Source organism: Balaenoptera borealis (genome assembly GCF_965194805.1).
Source record: "Balaenoptera borealis genome assembly, chromosome: 13".
NCBI lineage: Eukaryota > Metazoa > Chordata > Mammalia > Artiodactyla > Balaenopteridae > Balaenoptera > Balaenoptera borealis.
This window is the reverse complement of record NC_138870.1, coordinates 95,734,821-95,754,363: the sequence shown is the minus strand read 5'-3', so window position 1 is coordinate 95,754,363 and position 19,543 is coordinate 95,734,821. Positions and strand designations below refer to the sequence as shown.

Below are 19,543 nucleotides of genomic sequence, written 5' to 3'. Positions count from 1 at the left end.
TTAGAGCCTAATGCCTGCATGGAGATGGCTGCCAGGCTCAAGAGGAGCCTCAAGTCCCACTGAGAATGACAGAGCCATTAGGCGGTCAAGGCTGCAGCGCCCTTGGAGATTCACAGTCCCGTGCTTCTCATAGCTCTGGGTTTACTTGGACCAGGGCTTAGCCTGAAACCTCATCCATCACAAAGTGAGAAAATGCCTCCCCTTTCACTCCTTCAGTACCTTCAAGGAGAAAGCCTCCAGTGGATGTGGGGTATCTTTAATGGCTAACACCTACCAATCTCCCTTTTTAACAGAGAGACAGCAGGGCTCAGGCTCAGAACCTTTAGCTGACAACACTCTCTAGTTAGAATTCAGTGACATTTCTGGGTTGTTGTTTTTTTCCTTTTTTATTCTTTCCTTTGAACCTTCTATATAAAGAATATGATTCTAGTTTTCTATTTGTGGTGGTGATGTAAAGTTTTGTTTTAATATAAGTGAAAAAATGCGTATTGATTTAATGGACAGTACGGTAAGTAATAGGTTATATGAGGCTTGGCAAAAAAATCATAAGAGCAGGAGGAGAATAACTGGCATTTGGGAAGCGTTAGCATGGTCCCACCACCTCATTGTACAGACTGGGAAAACTGAGGCTCTGACCACAAGGAAGGTCAGTGTCTGAGTTCAGCTGCAAGTTAGTGGTCCTGCCAGGCATCCCCATCACAGACTCCCCTGTCCCAAACCACCACTCAGGAAAGCCTGCCCACCTGATGCCTTGCTCTGTGGGCCTCCTCAGGGTGGAAGCAGTTTTGACAGCATCTCTGGGCAAGCACATTAGCTTCAAAGTGTTCACAGGGGGCATTCCCAGCCACCCCCTCCATATCAGTTGAATCAGGCCAGGGCAGCTCCTGCAATCCAATGGTGGGGCCTGGGAAGAATTGGGGGTGGGGGGAGGCAAAGACCAGCTGACTGGCTGGCAGCCCACCAGGACTCCAGCCCCAGCTTGCCCCCAGATAGCCAAGGACCAAGGAAATGAGGTTATCCATCAATTCTTTCACCTGTTCACTTATTCACTCAACAAACACTCATTAAGCACCTCCTAAGCACCAGGCACTCGGCCAAACATTTGACATGTGATTTCTAGTCATTACTGCAGTGTTGCCCAAAGTGTATTTTGAGCACCCTGCATTAGACTCAGTTTGAGTTGCTCATAAAATGCATATTCCCAGTTCCTTCCCTGATCCACCCAGCCAGAATCTCTGGAGGTGAGGCACTTATACAAGGCATTTATACAGTGCATTTTATACATGTCTCCTAGGCGATTCCAATGCACCCCAAAGTTTGAGTGCCCTTGCCTTACAGTTATCCTGCATTGTAGATAAAATTAATGCCAATTTCAGATGAGGCAGCTAAGTCTCACAGAGATTCCATAACTTGTTCAAACTCCCAGTGGCTGAACTGGATTCAAACCCAGTCTTTGTGCCTCCCCACCCTCTCAGAGGTGGGCGTGAGGGACACTGGATCACACTGCCAACTCATACAGGTCCCTTGGGAAACCCTGAGAGTGAGGCAAGTGGCCAGCCAGGTATTTTTGGAATTGAGGACAAAATCATGGATGAAAGTGAACAACCTAAGGTCACACTGCAAGTCTGGCAGAGCTCAGCCAAAGAGAACCCCTGGTGTTGTGATGAGCACAGGGCTCTTCCTCTGGGCGCCCCTGAGGGCTCCAACCCCATGCCCTGGTGAGGGGGGGGGGGAGCCCCGTCAGAAGAGTGACTTGAAGATGCTCTCCTCACCCCAGCAAGCGGGGTGGGGTGAGAGGAATCCATATCCCCAAACACACATGCACCTTACTGTGCCCCCAGGTCATCTGCTCATACCTGTCGAGTTTCCTCCAAAGCGTCGCAGGGGATCTGGCCTTAGTTGCCAATCTTGGGGGAGAGCTGGGGAATTTCACATCCTCCCCTGGGGCAACCAGGGAGAAGATTCCTGGCTCCTTCACCGTCAGACCTGGGGAAGTGGCAGGGCACGGTGGAGGTTGGGGGCACCACTGGCCCTTCAGTGGCCCCGGGGTCTCCAATTCTTCCCGAGCTGTTATCTCCCTGCGTCGTTCCCTGCTCCCAGTAGTGCAGAGGGTAGGCATCCGTCCTGCCCAGCCTGGGCGGTTCCTTCCCAATCCCGCCACATAAAGGAGCAACGCCTCAGACTGAGAAAGCAGCTTAATCCCCTGCGGGCGGGTGTGGGGTGCTCTTATACACATGCCCCTCACTGCTCCCGCTTCCCCCCCCCCCCCAACCAATTGGCAGAATCCTTCTCTAAAATGCACTTTAGGTGTGGATATAACAATGAAAAACCTTCAGCGGACATGCATGCCCCACCCGGGGAATGGACCCCTGGACCTCTCTCCATCCAGCTAGTTAGTCCCTCGCCGTGTCCCTCACCCCTCTACCTTTTCTCACTAGCCTTTCCTCCCTCTCAACCTTTCCGCTCGCGGTACTAACCTCGGCTCGGGTTTCCACACACAAGGGGGTGCTGGGGTTGGGTGCCAGGGGTCACAGCCTTTCTATTTTAACAATGAATCAGAACGTTGCCTGGGAGGTGGACGAAGACCACGCCCCTGCCGCTCTCGCATAGGCTCTTTCTAGGTGCTTCATTTACATGAAGATCTTGGGATTGGACAACCCGAGGGCAAGGGGCGGGGCGGAGGCGGGCGGCGCCCAGATGCCTCCGAGTGCCAGACCCGCTGCACGCTTAGCCAGAGCAGCAGTGGCAGGGTTCCCAGGAGGTTCTTGAGAGGGCTGGCACTGGCGGTTCTGGCTCTTTTTAATCTCTTTCCCTTCGGTTCGTTCCCGCCACAGTCTCCTAGGCTGGCTTTGGCTCTGCGTCTCAATTTTCTTATCTGTAAAATGGAGAGGTGGCAGTAGTACCTGTGAGGATGAAATGAAATGCCCAGGGGTTTTCGACCATTTGCACATCCATTTGCACACTTCCACTGATGTGGAGCTCACTCACAAAATGCAAAGCTCCACCTTTTTAAAAAATATGCCTTCTTTTCTAAGCTAACATTCTGCACTATGTGCCGGCTTCTATTCCAAAATCTTTACATCTATGACGATGTAGTAACCTGAAGGATTAAGTACCAACATCCTCATTTCACAGCAACTAGGATCAGAGAAATTAACTAATTCGCCAGTGTCACCCAGCTAGTAAGTGGCAGAGCCAAGACTAAAACCCTGGTGTGTCTGGACTCCACTGGCCAATACAGAGCATCTTCATTCACTAGTTCACTCAGACATTCACAGGTACCTGGTACATGCCAGGCCTGTGCTGGGCACCAGGGATATGCTAACATGAATAAAACGTGGCTCCTTCTGAGAGGGGAAACCCACTGACCAGGGGGAGAGACAGACCCCTGAACAGGTCATCCTGGCACAGGACGGAGTGGGTGAAAGCACACCTTCATAACAAGGATAATGATCTTTCTGCTCAGTCCCAATTACTATAAGCAAAACAGGGAGCAGGGAGGCTCTAGCACTTGTAGTGAGGCCGTGGGATCTTGAGAAAGTTACTTGACCTCTCTGAGCCAGGGGGTGGGTGGGTGCTTGGTTTGAGTTTGAAACTCAGGGTATGGCCCCAGCTCTCTAGCCCCCACCAACCAGTAAAATCTGGAACCAACTCAGCGTGGCACTCCTGACACTTCAATTCATTCAATACTTACAGAGCCCCTACTTTGTCCGTTGTGTGTGCTGAAGACACATCAGTGAACAAACGAGCAAACCTCCTATTTTTGTGGCACTTACATTCTAGTGGAGACAAACAGATCCCAAACAAGATAAAGAAGCAATATATGGAGTATGTCGGCTGGTGATAGGTGCTAAGGAGAAAAATGAAAGGGTCGGGGGGTTGGAAGTGGCTGGTGTGGGGAGAGCATTACTTTTTAAATAAGGTGGTCAGGAAGTATTTACAGCTGGATCTCATATATATACACATATATATTTAGTCAATAAAACAATTCCAATGGCTCTATTTATTTAACGTTACAAAAAGCCAAAAATAAATATTTAGAAAATGTTAAACATTAAAAAATAAATAAATAAGGTGGTCAGCGATGGCCTCTCTGAGATGGCGACCTTTGAGCAAAAACCTGGAGAAGACGTGGCAGTGAGCCTGCAGGTCCTGGGAAAAGCATTTCAGGCTGAGGGGAAAGAATAAGGAGGTGAGGGGGAGAGTCAGTGGGCAGGATTGGTGGGCTGTCCTGAGTGCTCTCCGCAGCTCTGGAGCCGCCTGGCTGCATTCCTCCAGGGCAGGGAAAACAGTTGGGGTGGGGGGATTGGGGTTGGGCAGCAGCCAGGGTCCTGAAGGGGGCCGGTGAGCCAAGGGTGTGTTGAGATGAGTGAAGGGGTCTGTTGGAGGAAGCCCCCTCCTGGGGGGGACAGTGGTACTTTCATCCCTGTGATGGGAAGGGCAGCTACAACCCCATTGTATAGATGGGAAACTCAAGACTCAAGCAAGTTGCCCAAAGCCACCCAGCCCCTCAATGACAGTGCCTGGTCTGAAAACACACTCTTGAGTTCTGCGGGATGGCTCAGGGCATAATGGTGGCAGGCAGGGCAGCGTCACCACTTGTCACCATTTAGCCCCAGCCTCCCATTCCCCTTTCTGCTCCCTGAAGAGTTTGTGCCTGCTCACCTCCACCCCTTGGCTCACGCCCTTCCCCTCGGCGCAGACATACCTCTTCAGAGATTTGGGAAAGCAGAACAATAAGTGACAGTTCTAATCCCACTCTACCCCCCTGAGCCTCAGTTTCCTCCCTGATCAAGCGGGAAGGGTCATCCCAGGCTTCTGGGCTCACAGGCCTGTTGGAGTGTCACATGGTCTGGGCAGGCAAGGTAGAGATGCAGGGGGCTGTGACCCAGTGGAGCAGGGGCTGGAAGGTATGAGTCTCTAAAGCAGTCATCAGGGCTGGCTCCAGCCCAAAGCTACCTACCCTGTAAAGTGGTGATCCAAAGCCTGCAGAAGCTGGAGAAGCTGGAAATCTGAACTTTTATATAAAACCTCAAAAAATTTTAAATATGGCTAAGTCAAATTGTTTTTAAACATTGTGTGAGTCAAACCAAACTAATCCTCAGGACTTTTTTATGCAGTGTCTCTGAAATGGTAAATCAGATTTTCATCCTTTAGTGATGGCTTAAATGCCCACCCCCTCCAGGAAGCCCTCCCTGGCTTCCCCAGCCTTAAGTGAGGGCTCACTCTGCCAGGATCCTGTGCAAGACTCCCGCTGTTCCTGGGGTGTCTTTCACATTGTCGACCATGTGAGTGGCGCCCCCTGGAGGTAAGATCCTGGATCTCCGTCTCCCGTTTCTTTGGGTTTGTTCAGCTAGTCCAGCAGTGTTAACATAGGTATCTAGGGTGTGACTTATTTCTTTGCGGAAGGACCCATGGCTTGGGTATATCTACCTTCTTGATCCTTCCCTGGAAATGTACATGTGCCCAGCTAGAGATGACCCTCAGCTTAAATCCCAGCTCCAACTAAGAGACAGTGATCAGTTAGAACTCAGCTAAAACAGTGTCCTGGAGGACATCAGCGTAGGGTTGGGGGGCATCTCAATGTGCCTCACCTGCAAAATGGGCTTAATGGAATTACCTACCCTGTGGGGTTATGGTGAGAACTCAGTGAGTTAAACCAGATAAAGAGTGACTGGTATACAGTGAGTGCTCAATAAATGTTATTATCTCTCCTCCTCTCTGTCCCTATAGAAACAGCTCAGGGAATGTAAATCCCTGGAGGGCACAGACCACCCTGTCTCACTCACCAGTGTATCCCCAGTGCTAAGCACCTAATACTGGTGCTTTACTAAGCACTTCCCTACCGGTGCTCAGTAAACACTTGGTGAGAGAGCAAGTGCTGCCTGCATGAGAGGAGGGTCTGCCCACCTCTCCCCTGGATTATTGCTGGAGGGTCTTGGAGCTTCTAGTCTCCCTGATGCACCCTGACACTGCCACCAGGGAGATTTCTCTCAAATGAATCCCTGACTCTGACTCTCCCCAGGCTCAACCCCCACTCCTGCATCCGAGGCTCCCGCTGCCCCAAGATAAGGGTCCAGATCCTTAGCTCAGTATCTGAGGCCCTTAAGGGTCTGGTCCCTGCCGGCCTCTGCAGCTTTCTCCTCTCCTCTGACCACCCCTCCCCCACCTTTGCTCACCAAGGGCTCTCTGCCTGCCCATTCCCTCTCCCATCCACCTGGCCAAGCCATCTTCCAAGACTCCTTTCAATGTCACCTCCTCTCTGTTCTGTGCCCCCCTGGGCCTATACTTTATTGAACCGACCTCCAGGGTGATCTCCATGTGTCTGTCTCCCTCATGAGATGTGAGGGTCATGTCTTATTATCTATAACGGGGTAACTTTTGATGTAACTTAACCTGAGACTCAGTTTTCTCAACTGTCGAATGCAGCTAGTACCCACTTCACAGTGCTGTTGTTGAGTTAATGTCATCACTGGCACATTGGAGGTACTTTATAAATTTGTTTTCCATCCTCCTTCTTTTGGTTATTTGCCAATCATGGTGACTAAGGGGGAAGGGAAAGGGCAAAGCTCACCGGACAGGGAAGGTTTCAGCAAGGGCCCATGGGAGATGGTTGTGGCGATGAGGAGAAAAAACTAGATTCGGAAACTTGCAGACAGGAAAGCATGGCACTAGGGCCAAGAAAATCTCAAAAAGATTATTTCAAGGGTTGCATGGAAACACCTGTGAGGAGGGGGAATGGGTCCAGTGTAATCCAGCCAGGACTGGCCAAAAACCTACAGTGATTCAGGTCCTGTTTCAAGAGCAGAAACACAGAAATGACTGACACAACTTCCCATTCAGAAAGCTCAGGGCCTGGCTGGGGGGAAAGAGGTAACCAGGTTATAATATGTTCAGTGTTTAAAAGAAAGAAACGCAAAGTATCCCAGGAGCCCAGATGGAGAAATGACTGATTGCCAGGTGTCAAGGAAGGCTTCCCAGAGGAGGCAGCTCAGAGCCGAGGAGACTGAGAAAGGCAGAGGGCAGAGTGCAAACACCTAAAGGGCTTCTCTGGCATCTGGAGGAGGCAGATGTTTGCTCAGAACAGGACGGCTTTTCTTTTTCTTTAATAATTATTTGGCTGCGCCGGGTCTTTGTTGCAGCAAGTGGGATCTTTTAGTTTTGTTGCAGCGTTCAGGATCTAGTTCCCCGACCAGGGATTGAACCGGGCCTCCTGCATTGGGAGCACGGAGTCCTAACCACCACTGCACCACCAACAAAGTCCCAGGAGGGCTTTTCTAAGATGGACCTGCTCACAAAAGAGCAGGCAGTGAGCCCTCCAAGCTCAGGATGAATTGGAAACCCCTCCCCAGAGCCCTCCACACAGCTAAAGGGAAAGCAACAGCTCAAGCCTAGGGAACATCAAGGTCAAGGGGATTTTGGAGAGGAAGGAAGCTGAGGCTTAACATCAGATCCTTCTCCTCCTCAGTTTCAGATGCTGGCGGGCAGCTCCACCCGGCCTGCTCACCTCAGCCCCCGGGGGAGAATCAGGCCACCCCAAAACGGATCCTACTAGGAGAGTTCTTTCCTCTACTGAGCTGAGGCCTGGCTCCCAGTAACCATGGCCATTGCTCCTTCTTTTACTAGCACAGGCCTGACCCATCTGGGAAGTTCAGTGCGGTAACAGGAACATCTGGATGAGCGTCTGCTGTGGCTTTAGTTCCACAGTTGGATCCCCTCTGGACAGCCCTTTACGTATTTGGCTCCTGTGTGAGAATCTGCTGCTTGCACCCCAATGCCAATTCTCCCATTAGTAACGCAATCCCCAATTCTTAGTGGGTACACGGTTCTCCAGAACAGACCACGGACCCCAGCCTTCCCTGCAACTAGGAGCTCCCTCTTCCTCCTGCCCTAAGCCTTTGCCACCTGCCTAATAGCACAAGCATCAAGTGTTCCTAAAAGGAGGGCCCTGACCTTCATCCCTTCCTCCTTCCTGCAGCTGAGAGGCAGATATGATGGCTGAAGCTCAGGCAGCCATCTTGGACCACGAGGTGGAACCCATGTATTGAAAATGGCACAAGGGCTTCCCTGGTGGTGCAGTGGTTAAGAATCTGCCTGCCAATGCAGGGGACACGGGTTCGAGCCCTGGTCTGGGAAGATCCCACATGCCGCGGAGCAACTAAGCCCGTGAGCCACAACTACTGAGCCTGCACGTCTGGAGCCTGTGCTCCGCAACAGGAGAGGCCGCGACAGTGAGAGGCCCGCGCACCGCGATGAAGAGTGGCCCCCGCTCGCTGCAACTGGAGAAAGCCCTCGCACAGAAACGAAGACCCAACACAGCCAAAAATAAATAAATAAATTAATTAATTAACTAAAAAAAAAAAAAAAAAGAAAATGGCACAAAACAAAAAGCTAAAAGCCTGCCATCTCCACTCCAGACTAGCTAACTTCCATTTTTGTTAACCTGAGAATTCCTCTCTTACATAAGCCAGTTATTTTAAATTCTTGTTTCATATTATATGTAGCTAAATCTAATCTTTCCTGATTAAGCTCCTAGAGGTCCCAAACCACAGGGCCCACAGGATGGGGAGCAACAGGAAGAATCCAGGTAGAACGTGGAGAGAAAAGACAAGTTCTCCAGAGAGTTCTGACTCTATCACTTTCAATTTTAGGATTGGCAAAAATTACCATGATTCAATCTCCTTGGTCTGCTGGTTTCCGAGGGCACACGTGGGAGAGAGTGGATGAGAACTTAATACTAGTAAACATTACAAATGTAGGTGTAAGTTGTAAAACATCCTATGCCATTGGGAACGGAGAAGAGAGCCCGGTACGGTGTCTCAGCGGCAGCCGCGCACACACGGAAGGCACGCCTGGGAAAGTCAGGAGCCGTGGGAAGCGGTTCATGCACGTGGTCTCCCTTCAGCCTCCAGGCAGGCCTGCGAGATAGGTGTCTTATGACATCTCACACGTGGAGAAACAGTCCCAGTGAAGTCAGCAGTGAGGAGCTCACACAGTGGGCCAGCGGCTGAGCCAGGACTCAAACCCCAGCCCGGCTGTGTGTGCGAATCCCCCAGGCTCATCTCTGCTCCTGATCACAAGGGGCTGTGAGGGAGAGACTCACTACTCCGGGTCAAGTACCAGAACCACCTGGACGGCTTGTACAAGCCCTGCCCTCTGCCCTGGATAGAGGCAGCCAAACGGGGCAAGTCGCCCCACCCCAAGCACGGGGAGGACAACAGGAAGGCAGCAGGGAGAGCAGGAAGGAGCCAAGAAGCCAGGTCACCGGGCCTCCCAGCCACAAGCCCTGAGCTTCGCGTTCCCACGGCCAGGTGTGGCCTTCAGACCCGCACCAGCCAGCACCAGACGGTGGGTTGATGGTGACAGGGGAGAACGCCTGCCCAGTGCCGGGCCAGGGCTGCTCCTGGGAGTCCCTCCACGGGGTGAGTGGAGGGGAAGCCTGGCTCTGCGGACCCCCGATCCCTGCTCCCCTCCTCCAGGAGCCCCCCCCACGCCCCAGGGCTGAGCAGAACCTGCGCTCCCCTCACACACACTTACTAGTCCATCAGCTGCACAGGGGCCTAGAGCTCATGTGTCTCGCCTTTGCAGTCCTAGTGTCAGGGCCCGACACAGCTCCACTAATCAGGGCGCAACCTGAAATTCCTGTGCCCTGGCCCAGAGTCACAGGAACCAGTCAGCGCAAGTGGGGTCTGACAGTCTCCAGAACAGATGCTCCGGCTGTCCTCACCGGCATCGCATCCACCTGACGCAGCTGGACCTGGATTCTGCCACCAGCCCAGCTCGGTCAGGAGAAGCGCGGGGAGTGTGAGTGACGTGGGTCACTAACAGGCTGGTTTCCATCGGCTCTGAAGCCGCACCTGAAGGTCTCCCTGAAAGAATGTGAAAAAGCAGCAGGCCTCACCGAGCACCAGCCGGCCTCGTGAGGGGCCTGCTCTGAAAGGGCCAGGCTTTCAGGCGAGTGGAGATGTATTTTCTTTACAAGGGACTAATCGTTCCTTCTTTGTTGAGCTCTGTCTGGGAGCTGCTGGAAGCCTGGGGAAGCTGCCCAAGTTTGGTGGGGGGGAGGAATACTCCGGGACTGCCCCGTCTCCACCCCTTCAATGTCAGCTAAGGAGGCCAACAAGGCCAAGGAGAAGGAAGAGGCAAAAAGTCCCAGCCAGGAAAAGGCAGAGCCCAGCCCTGCTCACCCACCGGCCCAGGTTCCAGAGCAGCAGGGAGACCCTGGCATCTACCAGTGGTGGCGCTGGCCTTCACCCGGGTTGGGGGCCCGGACCTAGCGCTACCGTTTCGTGCCCACAGGGAGGACTGCTGGACAGTGAGGATGACCCACACCCCAGCAGCTCCCTCCACCACAAACGCCTGCCCTCGGCGCGTGGCATCGGGGCCAGGGACAAACCGACCACACGTGCGCTTACTTTGACAAATGTAATCAAGGTTCGGTGGGGTATACATTTGGGAAGATGCCCCAAACGTGGCCCTGGAGGCTCCCCCTGGCGGAGGCCAGCTCTCAGCCGCCTGCGTTGGCTGGAGTCCAAGCCCCAGGCCGGAGAGGTGCTGGCCTCCCAAGTTTGGGCCGGAGAGTCAGCGCCTGGGTGCAGGCTGGCTTACGGGACAGCCAAGCTGGGACAGGACAGGTCCTTGCAGCCAAGGCTGGGGCACGGCCTGGGTCTCAGGGCTCACTCCCCGCTGTGCCGGGCTTGGCCTGTCAGCCGGCGGCGCTGGGTCTTACTGGTACGAGTGGCGCTTGGGGGCTTCTTGGTGGAGTTCTGGGCCCGGCTGGGATGTTTCCTCTTGACCTTCCTGCGCTTGTGCGCGTGCAGCGAGGCCGTGAGAGAGGAGATCCTGTGGGAGGGCGGAAGGCTGGTGAGGCTCGGGCCTCAGTCTACCCTGGGGAACAGGGTGCGGGTGGAAGTTTGGGCAGGGGGGGGACTGACAGCCCAGCTCATGGAGGGGAAGTCAGGACAGGCCATGGACGCCATTCCAAAGGCAGCATGCTCTGTCCCCAGAGGGCCTGCCAGCTCCTCAGCTCACGGCAAGAAAGGCCCTTACCCCAGGCACTAAGGGTACCCAGGGTCAGACATTCTCAGGGGTTGGAGGTGGGGGGCAGTGAGGGAGGCCGAGGACCACTTGACAAGCAGAGCAGAGCGCTGCCCAGGGCCCCACATGGGCCCCACACCACCCACCACAGGCCGCCCTCACAACGCCAGCCATAGCAGCAGGCCCACAGGGGAGGACAGGCCAGGGCTCACCGCTGGGACAGCAGAGGGTCTCTGGACTTCCTGGGTAAGGCTCTGGTCGGCTTCTCCACGGATGACGCGTCCTCCTCAGACCTGGGCCCGGGCCCTTGCTAAAGAAGCGCAGGACAAGGACCGTCACAGGGAGCGCTGGATCGGGGGGCCTGGGCACCCTGAGCAGTTGCGGCTCTGTCGCGCGGGCGCATGACCTGCCGCCTCCCTCACCGGGGTCGGGGCTCACAGAAGGCCGTGGGCGGAAAGGCCACGTGTGCCCTAAAGCAGGGATGACACGGGCAGAGCTGGATTCCAAAGTCCTCCACCGCCACAGCCTACAGTGAACACACTCAAACACTCACAAATGAACAAACTCTAAGATGGGGACGAGACTGGTCTTTGCATCAGACCTTACAGAAGAAAGAGCACCAAATGCAAGGTGAGTGTGAGCTCAGAAAGGATGTGATAAAGCAGTGGCCCTCGAACTCAAGGACACCGTAACCCATGCTCGGGGATGTGGTTTACTTGGTGACTGTACGTGCACACGCATATAAACCCCTAGGCGACCCAAACACAAGTTTAACTGAAACAAACGTTTCATAAGGCAGCACTTGCTGTGATGCTTTCTGATATTTTCAACGATATTGTGTTCCTTTTCTTTAAAAAAAAAAAATGCTGGTTGGAACTTGTTATGACTCACACCCCACAGGTCAGGGCACAGAGACATACCGTGCAGTGGGAGTGATCACTGCTCTCTCAAGTGCTTCTAGTGGATCGACCACTTTTATCCTCCACAGCAACCCCACGAGGCAGCTGCTATCGTCAGTGACCCCAAGGTAGTGGTGAAGGGAAGCAGACAAGGCAGAGAGACCTGCCCAGGTTCCCACAGCCACTAGTGGTGGAGCCGGCCTCTGAAGCCCCAGGCTCGGGGCTTTTGTCCAGGCCCTGGAGGGTGCCCCAGAGGAAAGAGGCCCTCACACTGGAATCCCATGACATGCACCCGCACTTAGTGACCCCCTGGCCAGCCAGGCTGCCCCTGTGTCCCTTCTTCCCTGGGGCTGCGAGGGAGACCCACCTCAGGCGGGGGCAGTCCGAGCAGCCGGGCCGCTGAGAAGTCCAGGTTGCTGATGGTGGTCACGGTGACCGTGTGGTTGAGGTGGTCGTACTGCACCGGCTCTGTCTTTGCTGTCACCAGCCGGTCCAGTTCGTCCGCCTCCTCTGTGCAGGTGGGCACAGAGCCAGGCCTCAGCCCCAGGGCACAAGTAAGCAGGCTCCAGCCACCGCCCCCTGCCCCCAGCCCTGGAGTGCAGTGGCCCCCCTGCTCTATCGGAGGGCATCCAGGAAGTCCCCAGCTCCAGAGAGTGGCCTGCAAATGCTGTAAATGACCCCCAACTCTTCCCTTCATGCTCCAAGGACACCTCAGACCCCCTGGTCCCCCCCAGGACGAAGCTGGGGCCACACCAGGAGCTGCTGCTTCCCCTACCCCTCCACCCCCAGTCCCTCCAGGCCTCAGAAGCTGGCCTTTCTGCTCACGATCGGTTTACCAAGAGGTTTGGACCTCCTCCTGGTCTCTGATCCAGACATTCAGAGACAGCTGAGGACCACCCCTGGCTGCCAGGTCACCACCAAGAGCCCTAAAGCAAGGGACGTCAGCTTCCGTGCAGCCCTCACACCCCTCCGCTCCCACCCACCAAGGAATAAACAAACTCAGCCTGTTGGCTATGCTCCAGGACAGGCCAAGGATGGGCTTACCCAGCGCCTCCTCTCTCTCTGCCAGCATCTTCAAGTATTCCTGGTGGCGCTGAAACCAAAGGGAAGGGAACATGGTGAGTATGGCCTCTCAGCTCAACCTCAGGCAGAGGCACTGCTCACCTCCAGGGTGAGTAAGACCATGGCTTGAAGAGAAAGACCAGGAGATCTCACCTTAAACCTTCCCCAGACCTGGGCCCACGGCGTCTCTATCTGTATAAACTGCTCCTCAGGCCTGCCCACACCTCCCCTCATCCCTGCAGGTGTCCCTTTTCGGGCCATCGAGGCTGCAAGTCCCCTGGGAGTCAGAGACACCCTCCCGCCCTCTCCCTCTGCACCTCCTCCCGGAGCTTCTTCTGCTCCTGCTTGAGCCGCTTCTTGATCTCCTCAATGGCTGCCTTCTTCCGCTCCACCTTCCGCTTGTGGAAGCCTGTCAGGTACTCCCTACAGCAGAGAGGCAAGAAAGAAAGTCAGGATACAAGGAAAGAAGGGCTTGCTCCAGAAAGAGAAAACAAAAAACAAAAAACACCTAATACTGCACTCACCATGTGCCAAGCACCATTCCAAAAATGTACATGTTAACTCATGTAATCCTCACAGCAACCTGCATAGTAGGTACCCATCCCCATTTTACAGATGGAAGACACTGAGGCACAGAGAGGCAAGGTTACTTGCCCAAGATCACAGAGAGTGTAAGGTTAGGGAAAGAGAGGGAGATGCTGCCTCTCTCCACTCACTACCCTCCAGGGCTCTCAGCTGCCAGCAACAGGGCCAGGTGGTGGGCACAGGCTGAGGACCTTTGAACCTAGAACAGGTGAGGGTCCCTTCTTCTCTGGCAAACTCCATTACTCAGTGAATTAAGCCACTTCTAGTGGGGCTTTCAAGGCCACCCTCACCCAAACCTCCACGAACTTTCCATTGGACCAACCCCCCATTTGCCCAGGACCCCGCCCCTGGACTCATCTGTAAGTTGTGTTGATGCCACCCTGAGTTTTTTTTATTTGTTTGTTATTTTTGACTGCATTGGGTCTTCGTTGCTGCGCGCGGGCTTTCTCTAGTTGCGGCGAGTGGGGGCTACTCTTCGTTGCGGTGCGTGGGCTTCTCATTGCAGTGGCTTCTCTTGTTGCGCAGCACGGGCTCTAGGCGCATGGGCTTCAGTAGTTGTGGCACGCAGGCTCAGTAGTTGTGGCTCGCGGGCTCCAGAGCGCAGGCTCAGTGGTTGTGGCTCACGGGCTTAGTTGCTCCGCGGCATGTGGGATCTTCCCGGACCAGGGCTCGAACCCATGTCCTCTGCATTGGCAGGCGGATTCTTAACCACTGCGCCACCAGGGAAGTCCCATCCTGAGTTTCTTGATGATGCTTCAGCATTTCCCTCCCTCCCCCTATCTGATCTCAGCCCCTCTCATCTCTCTAGAGCCTGCTGCACCATTCCCATCTGTTCCGCGGCCCAACGCTAGGCTTTTCGCTGACCCACTACCATATGCCCAAGTGGCACTCTGAGTGGGGGACATGTGATGGGCCGGACGCTAAGGCTTAGGGGTCTGACTCAGGGATCCCGAGGCCTGGCGCGCACACCCCGAAGAAGCTTAGTAATCGCCCGGTGAATAAATGAATTTAAGCCACTCGTTTTATTCACTCATCGGTCATCAAAAACAGCTGAGTCTGCTGTGTGCGGGGCCGCCGGGCTGGGCTAGGGAGGTCGAAGCCACCGCTCGGAGACCCGAGCTCCCCGCTCTCGGGCGGCGCGTACAGCAGCGCCGGCCGGGTTGGGGAGCCGAAAAGAGAAGTAAGGGCGGGGTGGACGATTCCATTCCTCTGGGCTGGGGGCCCAGAGCGCCCGCTTCCTTCCGCGGGAGCTTCGCACCACGCCCAGAGGGCGGGACCGGAAGGGCCCTCCGCGTGAGCGTGTGCCAGCGGAGCTGGCCTTAGCCTTGCCCGGCGGCCCGAAGAGGATACGGTCCACTCTTGACACTCACCGCCGCTTCTCCTCGTCGAAGCTCAAAATGAGCCGCGGCCGCCGGCCGTCGCCATCTCGCTTCTTCTTCTTGTTGCGGCCCATAGCGGTGAGGCCTCGGCGGTGCGGCTCCCTCTCACCTGACACTTCCGGGTGTAGCGCTTCCAGCCTCCCGGAAGTGCCCCTCAGAGACGCCCCGCAGTTCCGCTCGCCAGGCCCCGCCTTTTAAAGGGGCCGCCCAGCCCGTCTCCCCGTCCCTCTCTTCTGTCTGTAACAGGCAAGATTCCTGCCCCTCCCCAACCCACCGCCGCGACTCCCAGCCCCAGTCCCTCTCTTAGACTAACAACGGTGAGAGCGAGACCCAGAGGTCCCAGCGCCTAGCACGGTGCCTTGCACACAGTAGGTGCTCAATACAGAGTTATTAGTGAATGGCCAAAGATTGCTGATCCTTCTTTTGATTTGGATGTCAACTCCGTGGTGGTCTCCAAGAGCACGTTTCTGGAGCCAAACTACCTGGATTAGAATCCTGATACCCCAGTTACAGCTGTATGGTCCTAGACCAGTTGCCTTCACTGTGCCTCAATCACCCTGTTTGTAAAAGAGGACTAATCATAGTGACTTGGTAGGTATTGTAAGGCAGTGGTTTCCAAACGTTGGCGTGCATCAGAATCCCCTGGAGGGTTTGCTGAAACCCAGATCGCTTGGGCCCACTCCAGAGTTTCTGATTCAGCAGTTCTGGAGTGAGCCCCAGAATATGCACTTCAGGCAAGTTCTCAGGTGATGCTGCTGTTGCTGGCCCACAGACCAAATTTTGAGAACCCTGATTGTGAGGGATAAGTGAGTTATGTAGCGTGTATGTATAACATAATACATGCCACACATGTGTTTGCTACACAAGCCATCACCCCTCTCTGTGCCTCAGTTCCCCAAGTATGGAGTTGGGATGTAGTAACACATCCTCTACTAAAAATGAGGGCATGAATGTGAAGGCAGTAAGTAAAACACCTGAAGGGGAATTTTAGTAGCTGGGATTGTATGCCTGAATCTCCCATTCTCAACTCATCTGTGCTGGGTACTGCAGACAAGCTGCTGCCCTTGCCCTTAAGGACTCACAGGTCCACAGGGTCAATGATCATTACAGTCCAGGGGATGACACCTCTGCTGTGAGGTGCACGGGAGGCTGGAGGAGCTCAGGGTTGGCTCTTCCAGTGTGGAGGGCTTCCCAGAGGAGGTGACCCCAGAACAGTACGAGAGTGCGGATAACAGACTCTTAGGACCCAATGGTCTTCTTTGACAAGTGACTGGAGCCCAGAGAGCAAGTAAGCACACACATATTGAGTGCCTACTGTGTGCCAGGCACACAGAGAAGGCAACTGTTATCTCAGAGAGGGGAAGCGACTTGTCCAGGGTTACACTGCTGTTCTTTGGTAAAGCTGGGACTTGACCTGGGTCACTGGCCTCATGGCCCAGCATCCTGGGGCACTGGCTTGAGGGATCACTCTCCCAATAGCAGCACACCCCCTCCGGAGGGCAAGACGCAGACCCTGACCATGAGTTTTGAAAGGAGCTAGGCACACAGTAGGTGCATCTCTCCACGAATGTTGAACCCATTCCACAAGGGTCCTCCGCCTGGGGGATTCCACGTTGGGCACTGAGAGGAAGTTATCCTCAAATCCAGGGCACAGCGGGGGGCTTCAGGGTGATGAACAACTGCCCCTCTGACCCTCTGCCACCCCCTAGTGGCCATGCCCCATGCCACCCTTGGCACCCTCCTCCTGGGAGGAAGCATTGCCTTGGATGCAGTGATGCCCCCCAAAAAGATGCCCAGTGAGCCGCCTTCTGTGGAGGTTCAGAGAGAAGTGACTTAAGCAAAGTCACCCCATTATTAAGTGGTGTGCAGCGTCATCCTCAATTGCTGCCCTGTGTGTGGAGTGGTTCTGCCCTCCCGGAGCTTCCGGTCAGGCGCAGAGACTGGGGACTGAGTAAGGAGACACCTGCTTATGCAGGACCTCGTGTGGGGAGCTATGTACAGTCCACCCTCGCAGCCCACCGGGCCCAAGCTGCCAGCCCACGAGTGGTTCAGGGAGGTCACATCTGCGAAAGCTCCCAGTGCAGAGTGAAGCCCGCCACTTCGGGCAGGTGCTGTTGCTCCAAACTCTTCCCTGGGAGTTCCAGGTCCCCTTTACTCCAGGAAAAGAGATGCAGGACTGGCAGCCCCACCCAGATTCCAAAAGCTTGAGGGCCATTTACTGCAACTCACGGTCTAAAACACTTCCCTTTTTAGGTCAGTTTCTCCTTGACATTATTTTTATGTTTATTGAGCACCTGCTGTGTGCCAGGCACAGCAAGAGATGGTACGTTCTCCGTAATAGAAATGATGATGAAGATGATGAGCCAAAAGAATAACGGCAAAAAAAAAAAAAAAAAAAAAAAAAAGAATAACGGCAGCTGCCATTTATTTAGCTCTTTACACGATTATCTATTTTGAGGTATGAGTTCCATTTTAATGAGGCCCAGAGATGTGCAGTCACTTACCCAAGGTCACACAGACAAGAAGAGCAAGTGCTGAGGGTGAAGCTTGAGTGGTCTAAGGGCAGAACTCTGCTTAGTTTCTCTGGACCCAGTTTCATAGGCTCTTGAGACACACCGAGTCTTAAAAGAGGTGAAGGGAACCAACAGTTACGGAGCTCCTACTACGTGCCAGGCACAGGGTAGTTCTCTACGTTATGTCAGCTAATCCTTGCAACGGCCGCACAGGGTGGATACTAGTACTAATGCAATTTGATAGATGAGGAAACAGGTTCAGAGAGGTTGATCAACTGGTCCAAGGGCACACAGTGATAGAGCTGGGGTTTGGACACAAGTCTGTCTGACTCCGAGCCCAGTTTCTTTCCTCCACTGCCAGTGGTCTCTCTCCTTATCTGCCCCAGGGCTTCCCTCTGCCTGGCTGTAGTCCCAGTCCTGGAGTATCGTTGAGTTCCGCCAGTGTAGAGAGAATAAGTGGGATCAGAGAAAGGCAGTCAAGAAGACACTTTCTCTGATCTCCAGCAGAGGGCGCCCCTCCACAGCCAGACTTCCAAAGCTGTTTCTCTCTGGTGGCCAGTTGGGTGCCCCAGGAGAGCCTGGAGATTGGGTGTGGCTCATGGCAGCTCCCAGCCTTTGCGCTCCATCCTTCTTGGCCCTCTTATAGAGATGTGCCCTCCAGCAGACCCACTGAGATGGGAATCATCCACCCAAAAGGGCCAGGTGAAAATAATGACCCCCATTTCATAGATGAGGAAACTCAGACTGGGGGGCGGAAGAGACCTACCCAGGGTTCCACAGCTAGTGCTGGCTGTCCTGGAGAGTGAGATTTGCCAAGCTCCCACCCCACACATACCTCAGGAGACTGCCTTGGGGGTTGGGGGTGCCTACTGAGGTCCTGTTTCCAAGCCTTCTTGGAACATTGGCTCAGTTCCCAGGGGCTGTTTCCCAGGGAGGTAGGGGGCCCTACAGCAGGGAGCAGAAAGGAAAAGGTGCAGGGGAATGGTCGGTCTGCAGCGTTGCCCAGCTATCAGCTCATGTCCCATCACTTGCAACAAGTGAGTGTGATTGCCCTCCAAGGTAACAGAGCCTGGCTGGTCTTGGAAAACACGTCCTCTGGAAACCAGCAGAGGAGAGGCTCACGGAGGCCTCATCTCAGGCAGAGTGAGTCTCCCGCACTCTGCCGTGCAGGGAACAGGCTGTGTGCAGCAGGAGGCCTCTGAGAACCTGAAGGCGGGGCTTCAAGTAGGCCCACCTGCCTCTACTTCTAGGTTCTCTGCAGGGGCTGGCGTATCCTGCCACCGACCCCAATTCCTCCTATACAGAAACGGGCCAGCAGGTGGTGCCAGGGCCATCGCACAAGCCCATCTTCCCTGTGTTGGGTTGAGGGTCCTGAGTAGGGAGGGCCACAGAACCCGAGTTTCCAGACTAGCACCCTGGTTGCCCTTACACTGTAGCATTGAGGTGTGCGGCCTGGCACCACAAAGCTGGGATGCCTGGGGAGCCCCAGAAGGCTCAGCTGGGCCTGGTAGAGACCAGGGAGTCATCACTCAGAGCCTGTTTACTCCCCTTCAGATTCGGGGGATAAGATCTCAAGAGGTAGTGCGGCAGCGACGGGAAACACTATCCACTGCGTGTGTACGTTGTGCCAGGCCCTACACTCATCCTCCGTCACACACCTCATTTCATCCTCACAACAGTCCCACGGTAGGCTCCGTGCTATCATCTCCCTCATATAAATGAATAAACCGAGGCTCAGAGAGGTCAGTTAAGGCCCACAGGGGCACACAGCTGGTTTCCCTGCACTGTCTGAACCAGATCTCTTCCTAGTTCATGAAAACAAATGAGAGGGGCCCCAGGTATTCCTTTCACCTCCCCCTGTGTTGCCCCAGATACCATGGCATGAATCAGTCTGTCCTTGCCTCTCTTCCCGTTTTCGTTTATTTCAACATCTTTTGCGCATCTACTGTGTGCTGGGGCCCAGTGAGTTGGGAGCTGTTTTGAGGGCAGTGACTGGGTCTTATTTAGTACTGAGCCCCTCGCTGTGTATTGAGCTCTCTGTTCAGCCCAGGGGACCCAGGGGAACAAG

At 54.5% G+C, this 19,543-nt stretch overlaps 2 protein-coding genes across 9 annotated transcripts in view; both read right to left on the bottom strand.

Moving 5' to 3' along the window:
* TRIOBP (TRIO and F-actin binding protein) overlaps positions 1-10,277 on the bottom strand; it is a 65,447-nt gene extending 55,170 nt beyond the window's left edge. For 2 of the 7 annotated variants that reach the window (XM_082352692.1, XM_082352693.1), the window contains exons 1-2: positions 2,478-10,277; positions 744-1,986 (exon numbers count right to left, since the gene is read on the bottom strand). In XM_082352692.1, coding sequence (XP_082208818.1) covers positions 744-1,022 — 279 coding nt within the window. In that variant the 5' untranslated portion in view covers positions 1,023-1,986; positions 2,478-10,277. Of the gene's footprint in view, positions 1-743; positions 2,135-2,477 lie in introns of those variants that run through there. The other 5 variants (XM_082352689.1, XM_082352690.1, XM_082352687.1 and 2 more) reach the window with 5 other exon arrangements.
* Positions 10,278-10,411: 134 nt separating this feature from the next.
* Positions 10,412-15,112, bottom strand: NOL12 (nucleolar protein 12). 2 transcript variants are annotated; one of them, XM_082352705.1, is made up of 6 exons: positions 14,954-15,112; positions 13,316-13,421; positions 12,981-13,029; positions 12,304-12,446; positions 11,250-11,347; positions 10,412-10,842 (listed from the first exon to the last, which is right to left on the bottom strand). In XM_082352705.1, exons 1-6 carry the CDS (start codon positions 15,034-15,036, stop codon positions 10,677-10,679), a joined length of 645 nt encoding a protein of 214 aa, XP_082208831.1. In that variant the 5' UTR covers positions 15,037-15,112; the 3' UTR covers positions 10,412-10,676. The 2 variants fall into 2 exon arrangements, with proteins under 2 accessions (XP_082208831.1, XP_082208832.1); XM_082352706.1 differs by lacking the exon at positions 14,954-15,112 and adding an exon at positions 13,523-14,204.
* Positions 15,113-19,543: the final 4,431 nt, after the last annotated feature.

Excerpts from the sequence above, each read along its gene's own strand:
- NOL12 (XM_082352705.1), bottom strand. The coding sequence starts at position 15,036 with ATGGGCCGCAACAAGAAGAAGAAGCGAGATGGCGACGGCCGGCGGCCG. Across the intron at positions 13,422-14,953 it reads TTCGACGAGGAGAAGCGGCG|GGAGTACCTGACAGGCTTCC; the intron begins GTGAGTGTCAAG and ends TCTCTGCTGTAG. Across the intron at positions 13,030-13,315 it reads AGAAGAAGCTCCGGGAGGAG|CGCCACCAGGAATACTTGAA; the intron begins GTGCAGAGGGAG and ends CTTTGGTTTCAG.